Source organism: Macaca thibetana, chromosome 2 (assembly GCF_024542745.1).
Source record: "Macaca thibetana thibetana isolate TM-01 chromosome 2, ASM2454274v1, whole genome shotgun sequence".
Classification (NCBI taxonomy): domain Eukaryota; kingdom Metazoa; phylum Chordata; class Mammalia; order Primates; family Cercopithecidae; genus Macaca; species Macaca thibetana.
In genome coordinates, this window is record NC_065579.1 from 109,849,835 (window position 1) to 109,874,438 (window position 24,604).

Genomic DNA, 24,604 nt, shown 5'->3' on the forward strand with positions numbered 1-24,604 from the left:
AGAGAGATTCAAGCATCTGTTCAAGGCCACACTGCAAGTAAGTAGTGAGGCTGAAACCTGGGAATGGTTGTGTTTTTCATCCATTCATTAAATATTTATTGAGTTCCTGTGATAGGCCAGGCATTCTTTACACCAAGAAACTAATCCGTTTTGTTTATTTCTTTGTTTTAGCCTCATTGGCTAGCTTATAAATATGTACAGACGTTTTTTATTTAAACCAGTGGTTTTCACCTGGGATGATTTTGCCCCCCAGAGGACACTCGTCAATGTCTGGAGACATTTTTGGTTGTCACAAATGGGAGGGTGCTACTGGCATCTAGTGCGTAGATGCCAGGGATGCTGTTAAACATACTGTAATGCACAAGACAGCCCTCATGACAAATACTTATCCTGCTCAAAATGTCAATAGCAATGAGGTTGAGAAACTCTCAGAGGGAAAACACTTTAAAAAACAATTACAAATGCAAAAGCCTGCAGGGGCCAGTTAGGTGACATAAATGACTGGCTAATTAGACATGCCTAGCCCTGTCTAAAAGGGAGTAGCAGCTGCTTGGATCCAGATGATTGTTGCTACATGGGACCTGTGACACATGCTCCCAGGTGACCAGCCCTCCCCATTTTTCAAGCCAGAAATCCAAATTTTAATGTGAAAATACTCATCTTTTAAATGTTGGCAACTAACTTTTTAAATACTATGCCAGTCAAACAAAACACATCTGGAGTTGTGGTGTAGACAGCAAGCCATAAGTTTGCAACCTCTCTAAAACACTGGGAAGTGTGCCTTCCCAGCATTGAGCCAATAGTGTTAGGGGTGTTACATAGCACTGAGCCCACATTGCCTTGGTTTAGCCTTCATACTTATTCCAGTGTCCCTTTCCTCAACACCTTTCTCTCTCAGCTAACATTTATTGAGCTGTTACTATGCAGTAGAACATACTGTAAGCACTCCCTAAGTGTTAACTCATTTTTATCTTCACAACAGCCTGAAGAGGTAGATAGCAATGTTCTCTCTCATTTTAAAGACAAAAGCCTCAGAAACAGGGTGAGGTTATGCAACTTTCCCAAGGTGAAAGGGGTACTGGGATTTGAACCCAGGCAATCTGGCTCCAGAGCCTACATTCTTAACTGCTAAGCCAGGCTTCCCTGGAAGAGATGCCACCTCTCCATACTCTACACAGTGAAACTCCCGAGGACTTGTCTCACTCATGAGTCAACCTAGGCAAGCAACAGTCCACCATGGTGGTCAGCCAGTATTTCCCAAGTGCTCAAACCTCAGTCCCTCCAACTAAAGTCATGGTTTTAAACTGGGGGTGATTTTGCTCCCCGGGGCACATTTGGCAATGTCTATAGATGCTTCTGATTGTCACAAATGGAAGGATGTTATTGGCATCTAGTGGGTAGAGGCCAGGGATGCTGCTGAACATCACATAAAATAAATCCCTACAACAAAGAATTATCCAGCTCAAAATGCCAATAGTGCCAAGATCAAGCAACCGGAACAAAATCTAAAGAGCTTACTGCCAACTGTTGCAAGATGAAAAAAGCCACCTGCAGAATATTCCAGGTGGTTCAGTCTGTTCTTCATCTTCAACATTGTTTTATTTCTCTCCTCAAGTCACTCTTTCTTTCCTTGCCCTAGAATTTCATGGTAGTCCCATCTCACTGTGCTAAATGCCTACACTAAAAAAAAAAATCTCACTACAACTCTTAGGGATTAACAGCAGCAGAGCAGATAAGAAATGAAGAAAATCAGCAATAGGCAAAAGAAAAATGAGCACTAACGTACAAAATACAGGCTTGAGCTTCAACCACCATATCATCTACATACCTGAAATGTATGTGTTATTTTCTGGATACCCTAAGCCGTAATCCACGCCCACATCAAACTTCAATGAACACTCTCTCTGCTAAACACACACACATGACTGCACTGGATTTCATAAAATGATTTTAATAGAAAAGTACAAGATATGAACAAAAATAAATAATCTTTATCTCATTTCTAGCCCAGCAAATTGTACACTGCATATAAAAATGGTCTAAGATGCAATTTTCCTCCATTCCTTTTTTGCTTTTAAAATACTGAGACAGCATTTTAATTCAATCTTCTAGGTTCAAACTGATACATTTAAAAAAATCATACCAACCTTTAATCATTCTACATCCATTTTTTAAAGTTAGCTAACAAGATGATGTTTCACTAAAATGAAATATCCAATCATCAGATTAAAGTGTAAAGTTTGTATGAACAGGGAAATTAGATCATTTTTTTAAGTTTTAATTCCTATGTTTCTGAATGCTTCTTGAATTAAAAATTCATTTCATCATCTTACTTTCAAAACAAGGCATCTCTCTTTCACCATTCCACAGAGAGAGAAAGGACTAGAAAATACTTTTAAAAAAATAAATATTTTAAAAGTATAGTTTACAGTGACAATGTAGTATTTTAGACCTGTGCCTTGGTGCCTATTTGCATTAAATATATGCTTCAAGTTATAACTACCTTTTCTATCTCTCTATATATTGTGGGCCACTCAGTCTTTGTGGACTGATGTTGCTAATGATCTTTTGGAGTTAGCTAGTATCGGTCTCTTATTTACAGTACTTATTCTGCTATAGTATCATATTTGATCATTCTAGTGGCTTGAGTAATGTTTTGTAAAAACAAATTGAAACTTGGTATTAGCAAAATCGTATGAGAAAAGAGCTAAGGTAGGCAACTAAAACTTACACAGTGCCAGTCTCAGGAGGTCAGTAGCTCACAGAACCGAACAGATAAAACTGGATTAAAACTTAAAAGTCTTCTTTTTACTTGAGCCCATAATGACTATTTTGAACACGGCTCTTTTGCTGCTGCCTATATATAAATTTTTTGTTAATTTTCTTGTATTGGGAAGATCTTGAATGCACTCCAGGATGAGAAGAAAAAATATGCTGACACTGCTAAATCGGGTATATGTTTTTGCAATAAAGAACACTGGTCAATATACAACTGAGGAAAAACTGAAACAGATGTGAGTCCTAGAACCACAAGAGTTTGAATTTGCCCAGAAATGCTATTTTAAACACTCTATATGTTGGTCTACTGTTTTTTTTTGTGGAATAATGCATTCTTGGCATCCTTAAAAGGTTTCAATATGTTACAAGGTTATCCGGAAAGAGAAAAAGCAAAGACTAATGTATCAATCTGTCCAGCACTGTCCAGATTTCCCTGTACATTTTTGAAAAGCACAAGAACTTGTATTAATTGCACTTAACACAACAAACCTTTAGTTTCCAACCAGTTTTCATTCTCTGCAGACCGGGGCTTTCTTTTTATAAAAACTGCTTTCAAAGGGCATAGAGACACCACACATGGTCCACAGTAAATTCAAATAGAGAGGTGCAATAATTGCAGTGGTAAACACACACAAATAAAATACATTTTTTTTTTTTTTGGACTAAAAATCTGGTCATGGATAAAAGCATGTGCCTTTTGGTTCTTCTCTGGGATGTTACAACAGCAACACGCTCTAAAACAATTAAGTTACATGCATAATGCTAAAAGAATGTGAGCAATCCTATAACCAGCTTTAAGCCATCTGCTTGATTTTTTTTTTTTTTTTTTTTTGAGGAACATATATAGGAAAAGAGAATTCCCCTTTTGTTCCATTACATATAGAAACCTTTTGAAGCTTCCAAATAGTTTGGTTGTGGTAAAATTCACCACTCTTCTATTATTTTGACATGTAGTCATCCTAAACTATCCGTCATGGTTTCTCCAAAAATCTCCACATGAATTATCTGAAGGACAATTGAAACCACTTACCAATATACAAGTAACGTTTTATTTTATATTCTATCTTCCATTTGGCATAAGCCTTTCGATGTTTGTTTTTTAAACCAGTGAAATATACAAATCACGCAAGACAGAAATATGTACATTAAAAGTACAGAATAAAGGCTAGAAGATATACATAATATCTGAATGACATGTAGAATATTTTACATTAAATAGTTTCTTTTAAAAGCTAGGATTGTTAAACTCAACTCTCTTCATAAACATGAATCACTAAAAAGGAACAATCTGATTTAGCAAATAAAAAAAGTACTTCATGGTTTTTGTATAATAAAAACCAAAAAAGTGACATTTTAAACTAATTAGTGCTTTTTGCTTTCAAGATCTTTTGCTCACAATTCACTGCAACTGAGGGGATGTGAATATCATTATGCAATAAATTAAGAGCCACAGTTGGCTGAGGTGATATGAAAGCCATCCTGCCTAAGAGGGGTATGAAAGATGTATATCTTACCAAACTTTTAAAACAATGTAAGTCTGAGATAAGAACATATTTGATGGCACTGTTTGGAAAGAGGTGTCCTTATTAAAAAAAAAAAAAAAAAATTAGCTATCAATGTAGTGGGCTGAATTTTCCTTAGGGACTCAATTAATAAGTACTGCCATTTCTAATAGGCATGGGTTTCCATTCTGCAGAATGAACTAAGAAAAGAGAAACACTGCTGATGCTTCTGAGTTTTGAATATCTCTTAATGTCCATGTCTATAACAATAAGTAATGCCCTCTCCACAAAGTGAACAGAAATGGAGGTTGGAGACAAAGGGATGAGGCAGGAAAGAAAAAAGATATCTTCAAGCCAACATGCATTTCAGTGAGTCAGAACTCAAGCTTCCTCAGAAATAAGGTTGCTTCGTCGTGCTCAAGATATGATCACGGAAGGGCCACAGCCCAAGCTCAAGACTCAAAAAGCTTTTGGAATAATCCCAACTGGACTGCAGTGAAGGACAACAATGCTCTAGACAGAGAAATAACCCCAGAGTAAACTGTAAATCTAAATCACTGGCTGCAATGAGATATATTTATATTTATATTTATATATATGTATATATATATATGTTATGTACAAAAGACTTTGAGATATCAGGCACCATTAAACCACATTTCCCCCCTTATAAATGCAACTGTTCAAGTACACTGGGAACAGTTTTAGGGTACACCTGCAGTACAATAGGAGAAGCTTGAGTGGATAATCTAAACACAGGATCATAACAGTGAAACGCTGCAACACCTCTGTGAATTCCATTAGCCAAGTTACGCCATTAAAACATAGAAAACTACTGCTCCTCAAAATAAAAGTTTTAGGAAACAAAAATCTCTAAGTAGTGAACTGTTTTCCAAGCAGAGCTCCTAAAGTTTCATTTCCTGTCCTACCACCAAAGGGGACCCAGTGGAGCTGGCATTTGGAAATGTGGCCAGCATCACATCACAACATGGAGGAATCAGAGAGGGCTCAGTGTGAAGAGGAAGGTGGATTTCACTGTTTTTCCTCAAACAGGTTGTCTGCTCTGGTGCAGTGCTGAATGGCACGCAATTACCTTGTTGCTTGGGCTAAGAACCTGTGAATGGGATTCATGTATTATTTTTATCATTATAATTTACTAACCAAGTATCCCTAAGAAAATATCAGGATATTTTCATTTATATTCAAGCCAACCTCCCCAAACAAAAAAATCTAGTGTCCAGAATCATTTGGGGATCTTTTTACAATCTGGAATCCTAATTCCCATAACAGCGTCAAATCAACATCTTGATGTGAGAGTTTTAAATTTTTTAATTTCTGGGGACTTTCCTCCCTGCTGCCTAAATTTCATGAGCTATTAGAATATGACCATCTGCAAACGGAATATTTGAGGAGAATGAAACATGTGATATACCTTTTTTCCTTGAGAATATGAGATTCTTGTCCTTACATTTTAAATTATCATTTTGAAAATGCAAAAAGCAAGCTAGCAGCCCCCCTGGGGAAGGGAAGTTTGTTTTGGGGTTTTTTCCCCCAAACCTTTTATCTTGCACCAGAGAATTTACAACTCATTTTGGTCATAGAAGCTGAATTGTGAATAGATTTCTACCTCCCTCTTTGAGCTGGATCCTACCCATCCCATATGATCACATATTTGAGAAAAAGAAAACGTATTTCTTTACCTTCTGGATGTGTACCATGTCCACACAGCTAAGTTAGGGTATGTGTTATTTCCCCTTCATTCTATACTATCCAAAGAAGTCTTGTATTACCTTTTCAAAGATCCACAAAATAAATATTTTTCTTGGTTCCCACCCCCATTATTGCCAAATAATAATTATAATATTAATAATAAACCACAGAGTTCTTAGATGGTAACAGGAAAAAAAATGGTTCCGGTTGCAATTCTTGGGGAAAAATAAAAAATATTTTTAAAAACCAAAAACCAGAATCACTGTACTTTCTATAAATAAGCGGGTCCTGGGAGCGGGGCTGAGTGCTGGGCGGCGCCCACTACTTGCACACAAACTGGTCCACGATCTCCGTGCACTTCTTGCACTTGACGTAGCAGCACCAGTGGAACTTGCAGTGGCAGCGCTCCGTCTGCACGGTCTTGAACTGGTCGTAGCCGCGGCCGCAGCACATGAGCTCGCAGCCATCCATGCCCTCTGACGTCTTGTTGCACAGGCGGCCCTGCGTGCCCAGCGAGCCGGTGCTCTCGTTGCGCACGCAGTAGTCAGGGCTGGGGTCGATGTAGACCAGGTCTTGTGTAGTGGGTGCGTTGAAGCGGCTGTTGACCTGCACCAACTTGCCCCGGCTGTTGAGCCGCATGGCCGCCGCACTGTCGTACTTCTCCTTCAGGGCATCACCCACCTTGCGGAAGTCCGCCAGCTGCAGCCAGCATGTCTTCAGGCTACATGAGCCAGACACCCCATGGCACTTGCAGGCCACATCAGCCAGGTTGTACACCGTCTGCAGGGAAATGGGGACAATCAGTACACACATTCATGGAGGAGCCAGATGCAGGCTGTGGGAACAAAGTTCTCCACCTTCTCCATGGAGCTATGTTCCCCAGCTGAATTAAGGGCTGTATGATAGTTCCTTCACCAGAAGTCTTGTATTGCCTTCTTTAAAAAGTCTTCCAAATAAATATGTTCTTAGCCGCTCATTATTATATCATCATTATCAACAACCGTGGTTTTTTTAATAGGAACAGGAAAAAAAAATTGTTCCAGCTGCTTTTTTTCAGAGAAACAGCAACAGCACATGTGGACACTCATCCCAGAGGTTGTTCACAATGCATTACCTGAATTCATCCCCAGTACCAGCTAGGTGAGAAGTGCTAGTATCATTCCATTTCACGGAGAAGGAAAGTGAAACCCAGAAAGATGAGCTACTCAACCAACTCCTGGGAGTAAGGGTGCCAGGATTTGAACCCAGGCAGCTGGACTCCAAGCCCATGCTTAGTGACTTGCCCATGGATATCCAGCCAGTAAGTGCAGAATTGGGAGGAGTCCAGCCCCAGTGGGATCAACCTTCAAATCTTAACCCACTACTACTATTATTGCTGTGCACCAGGCACTGTAAGTGTCCTTACACTCATGATCTCATTTAACCATCCCAGCAACATTATGACATGGGCTGGATTGGATGACGGCACAGTGATGCTGAGTAGTCTGCACAGGTCACACAGCTAAAGTGTGGGGGGACTGGGTCTGGAACTCAGGTATCCTCACTCCTGTTTCCCACACAGTCCCTACCCCATCCACCACCCCCCTAGGCCAAGAGCACCCACCCTGGAGCCAAGCGACGTGGATTGTGTTCCTGACTCTACCCTTGAATTCAGACAACAGGCTGCACCTTTTTGGGCCTCTGTTTTCTATCTGTGAAGGCGGCAGTGATGGCACCAACCTCCAAGCACTGTTATAAGGATAAAATCAGAGGAGATGTGGAAAGTGCTTGGCACTTAGGACACAGTAAATCTGGTCTTTCTTTAGGGTGACAAGGGACACAATAAATCTGGTCTTTCTCCAGAGTGATGAGGACATGGCATCTGGGCCCTTGCCCAGTCACCTCGGGCCTCCCAGTAGCAGTGCCCATGGGTCTGGCCCCACAACACTGCCCAGCAGTCTGGAAGGTGGTGGTTGCCTATTTATAGACCCTGCTGCCCACAGTTCCTTGTGCCAGTGACCCTCCAGAGTCCACGTAGTGTGAGTGTGCTGGAGAAGACCTGTCAGGAACCTGGAGGCTGGGGGTGTGTCAGAAGGCCTCTTCCACAGACAACAGCCACCTTCTTCCTCCAGGGATTCACAGGGGCTCTTTTAAAGGGGGCCAAAGTGTACTCTCTTGGCATAAGGAGTTTCAGGCACTCAGCTAGTCTGAGGAAGGGTTTTGCAAATGTATTTAACCTTTACTCCACATTGAGGAAAATTTAAAAGCTAATGCCCTGTGGAAATTCTAAGATGATTTCCTGGCATGGTGCCCAAATTTCCATCCCCTAGCCCCACCATCCTGGAGAAAAAAACTATCTTCTTCGTAAAGTCACTCACCAAAATCCAAACTCAGCTCACTACTCCAATGATCAAATTTACCCCCAAAAAACTCTCTACTAAAAAAATGCAGAAGTGTAACATTATAGGTGCTTTTCAAACTTCCCCAAATCCTCTCTTGCCACTTGGAAATCCCTTGACCCTCTCTTCTTGGTTGCCAAGTCTGATGATTTCTGGACATGACAGAAGGCTAAGAAAGTCCCAAAGATGTATGAGAGTACCAAATATGGGCATACCCCTGGATAGGGGCCTTTAAGAGTCAGACATAGCTCTCTTCTGGAGGCATTTCTGATCTGAGGCACTGGGCATGTCATATATAGAGATCCCAGTGATGCATCCCTGAAGAGGGTGAAAGCAAGGTTTTATGGGCTTCCAGAGAAAACGGGGCTGATCCCAACTCACCCCCCCCCCCAAATTTTCATATGGCCCTGGGTCCACCACAGAGGAGGCAACCGACACTGCAGACACCATGGCAATGAGAGGCCTGAGAAAGGAGAGGCCACACTCTGTCTGTAGCAATTATTCGACCCCTCAGGGCAGCACAGGCAAAATTCTGTAGAGTTTAGTCCTTCCCCAATACACCCAAATGTTTAACATCAAATTTGAGAAGATACGCTAGCTGGAATTATCTACACGATCTTTGACTTCTCTATGTCCTTTGCTTATAATGTTTAGTAGTTATCATCTATCAAGCACTTACTACTGGCCGACACTAAACTAAGACCTTTAATTAAACCAACTGAAACTGTTATTTTGGAGGTCAAAAAGAGTCAAGTGTTGGCAATTTCACATGGTTCAACCTACTAGATGATCTCTCTCCTCACAATAACCTCATGTGATTGTTTGCCATGGCCATTTAACAGATGTGGAAATGGGAAAACAGACGCTCAGAAAAAGCAAAGAACAGACAATGCTGCATTTTAACCCAGATTTCTCTAATTCCCACACTGCTAGCTCTTCACCACTTAGCTGTGATGCATGAATTCAATAAAAATGTACCTAGGCTTATATTTCCATTTTTGAATTTTCTCCCATGGTCATGAAGTGGTTTTCTGGGCCTCAGTTTCCCAATCTACAGTTTACTCTGTGATTATCTTCCTTCTCCCTCACCCCAAAATACAGAAGAGTGAAATCTCTGACCAGAAAGTTCCTGGCACCTACCTTGGGTTCTGTGAAAAAATAATGGCCCTGGTTTTCGATGCTGCCAAAGTTAAGAAAAGTTTTCACCCCTTCATTTTAAAACAGCCATAAAGTGCCATGTGTTTAACCGCAGGAAAAAAAGGGTCTTTTTAACTATTGAGAAGTAGCTTTTCATATCCCCACCAGGCGAAGGAAAGAAGGGGAACCAGGAGACTTGTGAGTACTGCAAAGATGGTCCTCCCTGAGCACTTCTGCTGCTCTCTTCTCTCCAGAGCTACTTTGTGATTGGCCTGATGGTCAGACCTATAAAATCCCACACTGTTAAAAATGCTGTCCTTTTCCTAGAAAAGCCCTTTTTAAAAAAAACCCTGCATCCATCAGGCCTGCTACCTAATGACATAAAGAGAGGCAGGGAGAAAGAAAGGAGGGAAAGAGCCTGAAAGCTGGGGTGAGGGCTTTCCCATCTGGGGACCTAGGAAGACAAAAAATCCCTGTCCCAAACTGAAAGCCAACCACAGACATCGTCCAGGCAGGAGGCAGACAGTTATTCCCATTCTTATTTCTGTGCTCCACTAGCCGAGGGTACCGGGGACTAACTAAAAAGGCAAGGAAAGGTATTTTTCAGACAACTGCTGGATCACCTTTGCTGGGGGCGCAAAGGAAGATTATCTCCCCAGGAGGCCCTTCTGGGATGTGGGGGGGCAACTATGGAGAGAGATGGAGGAAAGAGAGAGAGACAAAGGGGGAGAAGAGAGAGACAGGGAAGGAGGAAAGGAAGGGAAGAGGGAGAAAGAAAGTGAGACGGGAACAGGACGAGGAGCAAAGAGACAGGAAAGACAGAGAAAGTTAAGGAGAGACAGAAAGAGGCGGAGAGAGAGAGACAGGACCATATAGCGAAGGAGTGGCAGAGGAGGGGAAGGAGCGACAGGGAGGCTGGAGGGCAAGGCAAGGGGACAGAGATGCGTGGGCGGGGGCACTCACCCTGCGGCCCGCCTCGTTGTTATGCAGGTTCATGAGGATGCGAGCGCTCTCGTAGGAGCCTTTGGCGTGGATGCGCTCCCGCTCGCGGGCGTCCACGAACTCCTTGGCAAAGCGGTAGCCATAGTCGATGTTGTCGCCGCAGCCGCCCCAGAGCCAGTCCCGCGGCAGGTCCTTGGGGCGCGCGGCGCGGCTGCAGCCGCAGGTGGACAGCTCGCCCTCGCGGCACGCCCGGCTCATGGCGTTCACCACCCCCGCTGCGCTCACCGCGTAGGTGAAGGCCGTCTCGCGGCTGCCTGCGGGTAAGAACAAGGGGTCACTGGCCGCCTGCCCCACACGCTGGGTCGGGTTGCTGCCGGGGGCGGGGGTGGGGGCAAGGTAGGGAATGCAGGGGAGGTAGGAGGAGGGGGACAAGGTAGAGATGGAGGGGAGGTAGGAGGTGGGGTGGGGGCGAGGAAGGGAGTGGGGGAGGTAGAAGGTAGGGGAGGCTGGAGGTTGGGGGGAAGTAGGAGGTGGGGAAGCAAGAGTAGAGGGGAGGTAGAAGGGCAGGTGGGGGTTGGGGGAGGTGGGGGTAGAGGGTAGGGAGTAGGGGTTGGTGGGGGTAGGGAGTAGGGGATCAACAAGGTAAAAGCTCGGGCTGCCCCATCCTTAACACGCACCAGGCCCTGGGCCCAGCTTGAGGGGAAGCCGAGCAAGATCCCCCAAACCACATAGAAGCAACAATTAGCAAAGGAGTAGCAGATCCCCGGTGTCTCTGCTCAGCCGTTTCAGAGCTGAAGGCCGGATTCTAAGCAGTGCTGGATTGATTTTCTCTGTAACTCTTTTGAAAATAGTCAAAACTTGGTATTTCCAAAAATGCAGGTGAAAGAAGTCATTGAAGGAACACTCAGAATACGGGTAGACTGCCTTACACTTATTTTAATGTTTAGTATTATTTTCATTTTAGTTACATATAGGGCAGGATTACAGAATTTGCTAGGCCTTGAGTCTAAGGCAGACACTGCCAGCGGCCACACTAGTTTCTGCCACACTCGTTTTGGCCTTGTGTCCCCTCCTCCTCTGGCAGTTGTAACCTCTCCTCCCTCTTTCTTCACGCAGCAGAAAGTATTTCTCAGGACAAGGCTCTTTACTTTCCCAGAGGACAATTCTAAATCAGCTCACAGAGAGTTATAAATGAAGCTTGCTCTTCTTAAATCCCAGGCTGATTGGCCTGATACTTCTTGTTCAAGAATGAGTGTCTGCTTTTAAAACAGCCTGTTGTTCTTTAATGCCACTTCTGCAAACACCCCCTGCTCACTCCTCCACTGCCTTTGCCTCAAAGTATTAGAATGACAGCAAGAAGGAAAAAAGCACAACCTATGGGGAAAAGAGGGAGGGAGGTTATCTTCTTCCTCAAAACTTGTAAGGAATATCTCTGCATATAATAGTTACAGGGACCCTATTTGTAAGGAAAAAACTGGAGGCTATCATAGACTACCCTAAACTTCACTTGTACATAGAGACATTTCCACATGTAACAAGAGCCAGTTAATAAAAATACTGTAATCTGGGAGAGAAAGAGTTATCTATCATCCAGCCAGCTGAAGCATGGGGTAGGGGTGGGACTGTGGGGCAGGCTCACTTTCCTCAATTGCAAAATAAGGGTACTTAAATAGATGCAAGGAAAGGGACCTCTTCTGGTGCTGAAATTCATGTACCCCAATCAGTTTCTCCTATACTTACTTTGAGAGCTTGCTAACAATCTTTTTTCTGAGGGGGAAGTGGGGAACACAAGAAAAGTTGACAACAGGACTCAGTCTCAACGAGAAAGGTTATTCTGCAGGAGGACAGTGATGCCAGTTCAGGCATCCAGCAGGCCACCTCATTCTTGGTCTTTGGCTCCATGCCAGTCACAGCCATTTGTGAATGGTGATGGTTCTGATTTACCATATATCCTCCCCCTCCCATATTTTCAAAATGAATGACTTGAAGGTATGTGCTGGTGGTTGGCAGGAAGATCTAGAAAGTTCCTGTGATGCGTTACATCTATCTAGTAGGATTAGAGAGGCAGGGCACATCAGGGGAATGGAAAGGAATGAGGACAATATATAGCTTCTAAGGAGTAATTTGATAGTACAGAAAATGCCGTGGCCCTGGATGGGGGATTTATAGAACAAAGAGGTAGTAGCTAGAGGAAGAGGAGATGAAATGATCCTCTGGGGATAGAGGAAAAGAAGACACTGTCCTTTGAGTATACAGAGCATAAGAAGGCTTTATACAAAACACAAACAATGCTGCTTTTTTCATAAGTCTATTTTGAGCATTTCCTTTTATGCCCCAGAATACAAACCTGGGAGATCCCTCTAAGCTAATTGGCGACTGCAGGGCAAGCATCAGTTTGAAAAGTATTCTTTGGCTAATTGCCGGAGGACACAGTCATCCTGGTTGGAATACTGCTGATTCAGTTAGGTTTCCCTTCCTGTGAAACCCACATCTACACCCCTTACAAGTGGTGCCTTCCTTACATATCTTTTCACAGCATGGAAACAAAGAAGAGACAGATGGGGACAAAAGCTGGAAGGAAAGGGTAGCATGATGAAAAATGAGAAAGTTTCCAAAATGAAGAGTGGGCCCTTCATGAAGTAATTGTGCATGGTGCCTCCAAGGCAACTGGCATCTCAGAAAAATGAGTTGAAGAGGGGGTCAGAGGTGGCGGCCTGAGTTTCTCAGACACTGGCCCCATCACAAGGTCAGATTCTCACAAAGAAGAATTACTCTCAATATCCTTGGTATACTGAGGGCTTTGGGGTGGGCGCACACACACACACACACCCCCCTACACACACACACACACACACACACACCTTTTGGCATCAAAGGTATTTTAAATTTTCCCTCAGCTCATTCTCTTCAAATATACTCTTAAGTGGAAAAGTGAAAGCGAAGAAATTTTCCAACTGTTGGAACTGGGTCCATGTTCCCCTTTCATAAAAATCTATTGTTTTCTCTTCTCTCCTCTCTCTTTTTTAATTAAGTAAAAAACAGAAGGCCCCATCGGTGTCCTACCACAAGCCACCCAGCAGCAGCTTTCTGCTCTGAGACGCTAGGCACCTGGGAGACCTTTGGCAGGGGAGGATGCCATATGCACTCTCATCTTCCCAGGACATCAGCTGACTTGATAGTACCTAGGAGGGCTGTCTCGGAGGCTGTGGGGAGGTACCACTCCCATCCACTTCCCATGGACCCAGACAGTAGTGCCGTGCAGCTGAAGACCAGAGAGCATACTTTTCAGGGACAATTAAATATAGGCTTTTGTACCAAGGGTTCTGCTTGTTCCCTGAGGAAGCAGGCTCTTTGAATCTTGGACCGCATTTAAAATAAATCTCTAGCAGAACTCAAATTCACTTAGCAAATGATAGCTTATTCTGAACATTTTGGCCCAAAACAGGCTACGTATGAAAGCGAGAGGAGGATCTTAAATCAAAGCTGTGTTCAAGTGACTACACAGATAAACAGTTCCGATTGCTGTTTTCCTTCTTGGTTACCATCAGAGGTGTATGATTTTTGCTAACTCATATACATGTGAAAAAGTCGTCCCATAGTTTGAGAGGAAGGCAGTTTAGGAGGAACATATAAGAAGGGGGAAAAGTTGACAACTTACCATCCTCACAGAATTTTTCAAAAGTATTTAAGTTCACTTATGATATCAGCACACGGGAGAATAAATCTACCACACTCCCAGTTAACTACATAAGACAGCCCACAGGCAGGGGAAACTCCTGTGTTCCTGAAGCTTAGCCCTTAGATTCAGATCCCAGTATATACATTAGCACATTTTAATCATTAACAGAAAGGACAAAGCCCCATGAAACTTTGCAGGCTGAGGCTACAGGCCATTCTCCCATTCAATCAGGGCAACAGCTTCCAGTCTTGTATTATTTTAGTTTATAAAACTGCTTGGCTCAAACATCACCTGACAACTCTTTTTTGTTCTCAATGAATGTAATTTTCAGGGTTTTTTTTTGTTTTTTTAATAAAAAAAGCATTTTATCCATCTGTGATGGATATTAAGCCAACTTTTTCTCTTCAGTCAGTATAAACAGTTAATTGCCTTGATAAATTGCTTCTTACTTTGGGAGTCACTGCAGTCATATTAATTATAAGGGCTTTTTTGCATAAAAGTAGAGAAACCTAAAATAGTCACACTAGAAAACACACATTGTACCACATCTGTCAAATAGTATCCTATACTATTTACACAAAAGCAGAGGCAAACAAACAGATTTTTGAAAATCTTTGCCTTTAGCCCATTTGAAATGCTGTCTCTTTGAATGGGGAAGTAAGATGTTCAACAATGTATTTAAAATTAAGACTCGGACCGTGAGCAATACTCTTAATTTTTTTTTTAAAGTTCCTAGGTTGACATCTCAAGCATGTGCTTTTATTATATCAGTTGCTGAAATCACAAACATAAATTGGATCACTTTTAATTAAAATTCTTTCTGGGACTAAAATTAAAGCTTTTAACGTCTATATCTTTGTAGCCTCAGGAAATAGTTCTATTAGGAAAATTAAAACTTTGTTCACTTTCAATATATCCAGGATTCTAAAAGATGGCAATTTTTAGTTTGATGCTCGGGCCGTTTGACTTGTGGCTTAAAAAACTAACAGGCAAGAGAGTTTCGACGTTTAAAAGCGTATAAATGACTTGCTTTCCCCCACCTACTTTTAAGAAACCAAAATAAGTGTTCTGCTTCTATTTTAAACAAAATGCTTTATAGAAAAATTAAGTGTTTGTAAAAATGAAGGTGTCTGTGACACTTGCCTCCTGATTTAATTAAAATCCAAAACTTATCATCAGGTGTAGAGACAGAAATTAACATCATTTGCTATAATGACAAAAATGCCCAAGCCACAACCCAAGCTGGAAGGCATCCTTCTTCATGCTTTCTATCAAGCATGAAGTAAACGCTAAGGATTTCTTCTAGGAAAAAAAAAGTTAATGTTTAAAAAAAATATTTTAAATGTTTTCCTACCTATCTGCATCACCCTGCCAAAAACAGAGGTGTTATCCACAGTGCTGCAGTTCCACCTTCGATGTCGGAATTGATACTGGCATTCTTTGATGCCTGTCTTCGCGCCTTCTCCGATGTACTGCATGTGGTCCTGATACAAGTGGCACAGTTTCTTCTGTCCTTGAGAAAGTCCTTCCAGTTGGCTGCAGAGAGGCTGTGCTCCTATGATATATACTTCTGACATCTGAACAGGGTTATTCATACCTAGCGACCTGCAAGGGGGGGAGATGTGCATTGAAGATTTACGTGAAATCTCGAGGTGGGCCCCCTGAAAGCATGTCAGCAATACATAGTTTTAAGCACACAGATGCTTTTTTCTCTCCTGCTTGTCCTCATGACAAAGTATGAGAAGGGCTTCATAAAACTCCTCTGTTTAAACTGCACTCAGAAAACGGAGGTATTGTGCAGTCCCCATCCTGCCATCTGGCTCCTCAGTTAGTATTTTCACTCCCTTCCTAGCCCCTGTCACCATATACCTGAACCAGTATTTCCAAAATCCACTCAGAAAAGGGGGAAACAGCAGTTTGAGGGACAGGCCTCTGACATTAGAGAAAGTGACCCACTTTGCCCCACAAATTGGACCAATCTGCCTTAAAAACTTATGAATGCTGAAAGTAGACACAATTAGATACGGGTAGGAGATAGTAGTTCCTTTTGACTGATGGAAGAACAGAGGGACAAGTATACAGACTGGAGAAAATTCACCACGTTTCTGGACATTTTAAAAGGGCTCCTTATGTGATTGTGAGGGACCCAAGGCAGGGTACCCAGTGAACAGAAGTCATGTTTGACAGTCAGAAAAATGCTGTTCATTTATAGGGAAAAAAAATATCCAGAACACCGTCAAAAACAATGCTCTGGATATATTACAGTCTATCTACAAGGTCCCTACCCAGTAAGAAACCCCCACTTGGGGACATTTGACTACTTCAAGTTAACCTCCTTTTGATCACATTACAGCCCCAATATTTCTGCACTTGGAGTTTAGCTGTCCTCCTAGAACTCTGCCTACTTCAAACTCTGTAGGTTAATAATAATCTCAAGTGACAGAAAATAAAAGTTGAAACCTCACTTTTACTACCTAGAGGTGGCAAAAAGTAAATTTTATAGATAGGCTTAAAATTATTAGCAAAGTGAATTTCTGTTCTTTTTTATTGCATGATGTACTACAAGCACACATCTGAACAAGGGCTTCATAGAAAAAGGCCTAGATTTATAGTTTCCCATTCCCTAGGAGCTGAAGATAAGCTTTACAATATTAACAAGTTAAAAGAAAATTCTGATTTAAAACTACATATAAGTAAAATATATACATATGTCTTGGATAAATACACCCACACTCACTATCCAGCTTTAAATATCCCCGCATCATACAAACAAATCTTTAAAAAAAGAAAAAAAAAAGAAAAGAAAAAGAAGAGGAAGAACACGCACATAGAATGAACTTACCACCAAGAATTGGCTTCTATTACAACCTGGGCGAAGGAGAAAAATATGGCCAAAGCCATTAGGAAGAACTTGGAAGACACTGCACTTCCAGCCATCCCCAAAGCAACTCCTGGGCTTAATATTCCAATGGACTTCTGGAGAGGGAAGAAAGGAGCAGATGTTTATTGCCTCTCAGATAATTTTCAAGCATACAAGTTTAAACAACGGAAGTATCCGGGGTCTCTTAAGTTTACTGTTGATTGACTGCGCTTCTCCTCCGTGAGTTTTTTGATGGCAAGATATAGGCAGTTTCTTTTTCCAAATTAATCCACCCACGCAACCTCACCAGGAAATCTGATTTCACTGGGATCCTGTGTGCGGGGCACGCCAGCGATTACAAACATGTCTCAATTCTGTTGAGTCAAAGCCCTGGTGCCAGGCGCTGCCTCCTTCCTGCTCGCTCGAGTCCCGCACCCCCTGGCTCCCCTCTAGTTGGTGCTGTACTCAGTCCCTCCCGGGTAATTCACTCGGAAACCCGCCGCGGCCACCCTCCGTCCTCTCCCCAACCTGGGCCGAGCAACAAGTGGAGCCAGAATTAATTCCATGGGCGAGAGGAGCACGGAGGCGAGTGGAGCGCACTGCCGCCAGCGGCTGCGGAGGAGGCGGGGTGGCCAGCGCAGGCGGTGGGGGGGGGGGGGTGTGGAGGATGGGGGCAGGACGCGGGAGGGAAGGGCAGGGGGTGGGGGGCGAGGCCCCGGGGACCAGCGCGCGAGAGTGCCCAGCTGGGAAATGCAACTCCGAATTAACATCGTATGTTTCATAATCAGTTTACGAGCCGATTTGGGGAAAGCCACTTCCAGATGGGGAAGAGCAACCCGGATTTCCTTCAGCACGCTCTTCAGCCAGATTGGGGAGGAGAGAAGGAGATGGGGGCCCTAGGGGATAATGGAGAGAGAGGTCTGGTCTCCCAACCAAGGAAACCGGAAAGGAGTGCCACCCTCACCCGCGTCGCCTGTGGCATCTTCCACGGACTGAGAGAAGGGATGGAACCCTAGAGGAAAGAAGGGACTCTGGGTCTCGCTGCCCGGAGAGAAGATTCCTTCCCTGCCCTCCCCACAGCTTTCTCCCAAATTCTGATTTTTCACTCTCCCTTCCACCCCACACCTGGTAGCTACCAGGGAGGGAGGAGATGGGGAGGTCCAGAGGGACTCCAGTTTCCCTTGGTCCTGATCTGGGGTTGTGGATCACTTTGCCATCGCGGCACTGCGAGCCTGGCGTTGGAACTCTGCCACCCTGCCTCCAGTCTAGCCTCTCCAGCCCAACTCAGACTTGGTTCGGTCAGTCCCGAAAGGCGGGGGTGCGGGGCAAGGCCAGAGCCCTTGCGGATGAGTCCAGACGGGGCCAGAGGCGCTGGCTCCCGAGCCGCAGCTGGACGCATCGATTCCAGGGCAAAGAAGCCCCCAGCGGCGAAGGTTCCCTTCCTGAAGAATTTCAGGGGTAGGAGTTGGCCTTGGAAGCTTCCGCTGCCGTTCCTCCCCACTGGTGACTTCTCCACCTGTAGGCGGCGGCGGAGCAAGTCGGTGGCCGGTGCCGGTGGGAGGAGCGGGTTTTAAAAATCTCCTTTCACATCTCTGATAAGTGTAACCCTGCCGCGCTGCATCGCCCATAGCCCCTTAAGGAGCCCCTTCCACGGAAAAGAAAAGAAAAATGAGCCTCTTTAAGGCGGTGGAAGAGCCTGGCTTGGAACCTGTGCCGTAAAAGGGACAGACGGTACTAGGCAGCCCTGGTAAAGCTATGGGGCTCAGGAGCGTGCCAAGGCTTTTCTCCATGAGCCGCCCCATTGGCCCGGGCGCTTCGGGGCTTCTCAGAGAGGAAATGCTTATGTGGTCCCCAGCGCCTGCTAAGCAGAGCTCCGCACCCAAGGCCCAGTTGTCCCCAAAATGCTGCAAAGCTGGGGTGGGGGGGCGCATCCCGGAGAATGGAAATCTGGGATTTCCCCAGCTAGGAGAGAGAAAGCTCTGGCTATCTCCCCACCCCCCGCCCTAAGTGTCAAGTTTCCTCCAGGGGAGGGGGTGGGCTGCAAAGTCTGATTCACGCGCAGCCCAGGCTGCAAAGTCAACTCTCCCCAAGGGCAGCCGATGCCGCGCGCGCACACATTCATACAAACTCACACTCGGGCACATTTACACACTCACACGCGTGCACAGACACACACGCTGCGCCATGTTTCCAAGTCAGCGGCCCAGACTGCTGCTGGCCACTTGCACTTTCTGAGCTTCGCGGCGGGCGGGGCGCGTGGGGCGGGGCTCAAGCAGCGGAGAAATTGATAACAGATTCGGCGGATTACAGCGGATCTCTTTGTTATAGCCGAAGCCACACAAACCGAACCCACTCCCAGCCCGACGCCCCCAGGGAGAGTCCACCAGTTCCCAGAGCCCAGGCCAACTGTGAGCGGGCCCATCCGGTCTCCACGACTTGGGTCTCCCTGGCTCCAGGGTAGAGGTAGGCAGAGGGTGTCCCAAAGGGGGATCGGAAAGGAGAGCCTCACGAGTCGCGTCTCCACTTAACCCCGCCGCTTGCCCGGAAACACCTTGGCCCTCTTCCCGCTTCAATCCCGGTGCAACCCAGAAAAGGCCCCACAAGTTTGAGATACTCAAGGAACTCACAGCGAACTCACACATACATCGGCTCTGTAGGGTAAAACATCCCCGCCTGTTTACCAAGAGATCTGATCCGAAAAGACAGTATGAAATGAGACCTCTGGGGAGACTGTCAACCCCAGGGGTAAAACAAAAATTCTGATCAGAAGCTGAGTTTCCCAAAGAAGGGGCTAAATGTTTTCCAACACTTTCGGGGCCCAGGGAAGATGACTGTAAGGACAATGAGAATCTTCCTCGCGTGCCACGGGGAGGAGGACTGGGGGCGTTTGAGGGGCTCAGCGCACCAGAGGAGTGAGGTGGAGGAAGGCGTTCCCGCGCCCTCGTCTTCAATCCAGAGCAGTTCAACGACGTGGCTCCCTTTCTATTTATCCCTGAAAGCCTTCGCGTTGGATTAAAGGTGTTCCTGATCCTTCTTTACCAACCGCGGTGCGGGCCAGGGCTGATGAGGGATGAGGGAGAGGAAACCTCAGTAGCAAAATTGTTCAGAGGACGCTCGAAGGGCGCGGGGAGCAGCCGAATGCACACCTAAAGTCTCGCAACACCCAAGTCCTCCGCATGCAGCCCCTTAAGGGAAAAGATTAAAAGGCCAGGCAAAGATCCTCTCCCTTCGGCCCCGGGGCGCTGCCACATTCAATCTAGGCATCCCCTTCTGCTAGACTCTCTACGTTTAGGGCCCAAGTTTCTGGGAGTGCAAACGATGAGGAACGCCAACTAGGCGGAATAAGCCCGTTTGACACAGGCTCAAGGCATCGAAGGGGAGGATAGGAAACTCCAAAAAGAATCTCCACTCTTGGTGGAAAAAGAAAGCTACTTTGCCCACTCCGATCTCTCCCTAAAGCAAGGAGAGAGATGGAGAAACTAGCAGGAAAGCACTCAGTTGCAGCCAAAAACTTGGGATGTCCTGCCCTGGAGAATGCGGAGAGCGGCGCGAGGAGCTGAAGAATGGGCCGGCCCAGGCGGGTAGGAGGTCCGCTTTAGGGGAGCAGACAAAGGAGCCACTACTGCCCATGCCTCGCCCCATGCCTGAGCGCAAGGGTTGTGTCCACAGCAATATGTGTGTTGGCGCGCGCGCGGAGCGGGGTGGGGGAGGAGGGGATTGCCAGATAGAGAAGGCGGAGGTTACACCTTGAGCCAGAATCAGTGTGACAAAAGAGAGCCACCCAGACCTCAGCACTGAAGGCAGGTTCCAGGTTCGGGTACAGTGAGTCCCCAGGGGAAGAACAATCTGGCCTGGTTCTCCTGTTTCCTGCGCCCTCGTCCATCCCTTAGACTGGGCTTTCCAACCCCAGGATACACACACACACCACTCACACCTTCTCACACAGGATGTCTAACCCTCTCAGCAGAGGATTAACTTTGTCCAGAGGTGGAGCAGAGTCCTTGGACACAGAAAGAAAGTGAAATGATAGTCAAACTCCTACTCTTTAAAGGTAGTTTCGCTCCCAATTTTTAATAGACGATGGAAGTGGGGTGAAAAGGGGGAAAGCAACACTTGTTCTCGACCACAGAGAGTTGGGAGGGAGCTGAGGCCAGACCCGAGGCCTCCTAGGGCGACACTCTCCTTCCCAGGCCCAGAAGAAGAGGTACCAACCCTGTGTCCAGTTGGCCGAGTCCCATTTGCTGGGCCGGACCTGTGGCCCCTTCCGTATTGCAGCGACTGGCGGCGCAGTGAAACTGGTCCTCTGGGGGCCTCCGAGGGCCCCTGCTGGGAGAGTGGGGTCTGGTGATCGCGAGGGATGAAGGGAGCAGGGGTGGGAAGTAGAGGGGAGCAGCTGCCCGCCCGCCCCAAGGAACCGAGGCTCGGAGGAGTCCTACCTCAAGGTGGCCAACAGGGGGCAGCCGGCACCGCACCGCGGGGAAGAAAAGACCGCGGGGATGGCTCCGAGTTCTGCGCGCATAGTGCTAACCCCTTGAGCACCGGAGCGCACTGGGGAGGGGAGGAGAAGACAGGGGATTCTTGGGCCGGGCCTCCTGGGGAGGGTCTTCCGCTGAGAGGGTCAGGGGGTGGAGGAGACGAAGGCTAGTACGTCCTGGACCCGAGAACAACTGATCCTTTACTCCCCATACACACACACACACACACACACACACACGCACACACACGCGCGCGCGCACACACACACACACACACATTTGTTGGCCTGCGGTTTGCTGCGCACTCTCCGCATTGCCCCCTCGAAACTCCACTGGCAGACTGTCTAGAAACTAAATCTGACTGGTTCGGCAGTGAATGTGCAAATGTTGGCTAGGGGGAGGGCAGGGGCTGAGGAGGTGCGACCTCACGGACAGGCCCAAGTTACTTCCTAACAGCGAATTGCCTATTTAAAGAAAGAAGAGAGAAAAGACAGGCGAGAGAGAAGAGGCCTCGATACCAGCCAGGGATTAGAAAGTAAAACAGGGCTGTGGGGTCTCCAGAATTTTTTTTTTTTTTTTTTTTTTTTTTTTTTTTTTTTTTTTTTTTACTTTTTTGGGGGAAGAGGGGTTGTTTTCTTCTAGGAAACATCTTAATTTCAATTCTAACCTTATTTTCTAAGAAACTGAAAATGGGAAAGACCAGAAAAATTGAAATAGGAATCGAAGCTTGGAGGGCAGATAAGAAAAATTGTTTAGAAAATAACAACTTATGTTGCAGGAAGAAACGTTAACTTTTCGTAAAAGTGAACTCTCAGTGACCCTCTGAGTGTGTGACTCGGCTTTAACATACAACTGACAATTAAAACAAACAAGAGTTCACAAACTGGCCCCCGCCTGCTCTCCCAACGCGGAGGCCCAAGTGTTTTCTAAAGGACAAGGCGGACTCCGCTCAGGGGGCCGGGGAGCGCTCTCCCGAGTACGGGATTACAGCCACACCACCACAACTCCCCGCCCCCACCACTGCTGCAAAGTGCCTGAGCTCACCCAGTGGCGGCTAATAATGCTAATAACGCGACCCCTCTCCCCGCGCCGGGGTGCGCGCTGGCCCCCCGCCAGGCACTCTTAAAGGCAAAGGGGCCTGAAGCGCTCGAGTTACCCGGCCAAGGCAAGCCTACAATCTGGCCTCCGTCGGTGCGGGGGTGTGTGGGGAAGGTGTACGCCGCTCTGGGGTAGTTGGCCCCTGGTTCCTCTGCGGGTTCTCTCAACCAAGGAGTCCCTTTCCCCATCCCGAGCCCCGGCCACACACCCTCCCGGTGCCCGCGCAGTGGGCGCTTGGTAAATATTTGTTGAATTGAATCATTATCCTGTTACTGAAATATACATAGTAAATTACACTCGATGTTCTCAGAGCAAAAGGAAAGTCGTCAGTGAACCGCACTCAGTTTTTCTACTGTCGCTCTTCCCCAGTTTTTCTCCAAAGACGAAAAGCTTTGCAGAACGGGTGGTGCGACGAGAAGTGATCTCCTGGGGCACTGAGGCAGTGCGCCCGGCGTGGGGGACGAAGGGGTAGGGGTTCCGGCCAGCGACGCTGGAGTTCCAGCTTCTCCAGGCGGTTGGGGAAATGGAGGGATAGGAAGAGGCGAAGAGAACTCAGTTAACTTCCAACAGCGGGTTGGGGGAAGTAAAGAAAAAAAAGTGGCGAGAGTCGGCGGCGCACTGAACACCTACCTTCATGGCGAGGGGGAGGGGGCGCGGGGAGGAAGTCGCCACCCCAGCGAGTGCAGCCGAGGAATCCGAGCGCAGCGACCGGGTTAAGCCTGGGGGGACGGTCAGGAGCAGGGCTGCGGAGTCCTACGGGGCGCGTCGGGCGGGCGCAGTGAACCCGAGCTGAAGCGGGCACTGGCGCCCGGGCCTGGACTCCCGAGTTGGGGCAGAGCTGGGATGCGCCCAGGAACGGAGGGCGCGCGGACGCGCGCGAGCCGGCAGCAAGGGCAGGGCCTGGTCGGGGCGCAACTAGGGAGCCGCGGGTCTGGCGAGGGCGCGCAGGCAACTGTTCCACGGAGAGGCGCTCCGTTTCCAACGTCCATCAGCGACGGCGGTAATTAGGGCTTTCCAACCCCAAATGTGGGCGTGATTGTGCAAAAGACCTTACGACAAATAATAATAAAAAGAAATTCTTCACAAGAGGGTGAAAAAAAATGTCCCACTACTCAACTTTGGCCCGGGGCGGGGGAAGGGGGGGGCGATCTGTGCGCCCAGGTGCCCCCAGTTCATTCACACCACGGATTCTGCAAACTCTTGGCGGCTCACGCCTCCTGATCTCCAGCTCCTCCTCTCCGGGTCTGTAGCCGAAACGTCTGCTTCCAGACGCTGATCCTGCAGCCGCGAGTTAGTGTGGACGTCTCTGTACATACACAGACACACACCCCAACACACACACACCCGCTGCAGCTTTGGGGCCACAGAACAATCAGGCGCGCATGGCTTTTTCTCCGGGAGATGCCGCTGAAAACGCACAGGTCGCCATCAGAGCTGCAAGAGTCAGCGCCAAATTGTGTCCTTTCATTTTAGGGTTCGGCAAAAACGGGGCGCAAAATAGGTGAAAGTTGCCCCGAAACTTATTGCTGTGCGGTGAGCTGGGGCGGGTGGTGCGATGGGCGACTAACCCAGGGGAGACGCGGGCTCCCCCCACCCGTATCCCGTTCTTTCTCTCTTCGGGTTAATCTCTCTTTTCCCCGTTTTTCCAGGGCGAAGGGCGAAGAGGAGCTAGTGCACCGCGGGCGCGAGGCTGGGGAGGAGCGAGAGCTCGCAGCTCCGCGGCGGCGACTCAGCTCCGGCGGTCCATGGCCGGCGAGGCTGCCCACCTCCTCGTTTGGCGCCCGGGTCCGAGGGGCGGGAGAGCGGGCCGGCGGGAGGCGGGCGGTCCCGGGCACAACGGCGGCGGCGGAAGGGCTCCCTGGGCAGCTGCCGCACGGACCCCGGCTCTAGGCGACGAAGGCGGCTCCGTGGAGCTCGCAGCAGATTTCCACGCGATCCTGTGCCCCGCAGACAGACTGACCGACCTCGGGGACGCGTCCCCCCCTCCCACCCCCCGGCCCTTCTGGCCAACTGCCTTACTCTCTCCCTCCCTCTCTCCAGACTCC

General features: G+C 47.1%; 1 protein-coding gene across 2 annotated transcripts; it reads right to left on the reverse strand.

Moving 5' to 3' along the window:
- Window positions 1–1,931: 1,931 nt before the first annotated feature.
- On the reverse strand, window positions 1,932–24,332 carry WNT5A (Wnt family member 5A). 2 transcript variants are annotated; one of them, XM_050778486.1, is made up of 5 exons: window positions 23,190–24,332; window positions 16,969–17,102; window positions 15,481–15,731; window positions 10,469–10,761; window positions 1,932–6,770 (listed from the first exon to the last, which is right to left on the reverse strand). In XM_050778486.1, exons 1-5 carry the CDS (start codon window positions 23,193–23,195, stop codon window positions 6,312–6,314), a joined length of 1,143 nt encoding a protein of 380 aa, XP_050634443.1. In that variant the 5' UTR covers window positions 23,196–24,332; the 3' UTR covers window positions 1,932–6,311. The 2 variants fall into 2 exon arrangements, with proteins under 2 accessions (XP_050634443.1, XP_050634444.1); XM_050778487.1 differs by lacking the exon at window positions 23,190–24,332 and adding an exon at window positions 17,515–17,589.
- Between the last annotated feature and the right edge of the window lie 272 nt (window positions 24,333–24,604).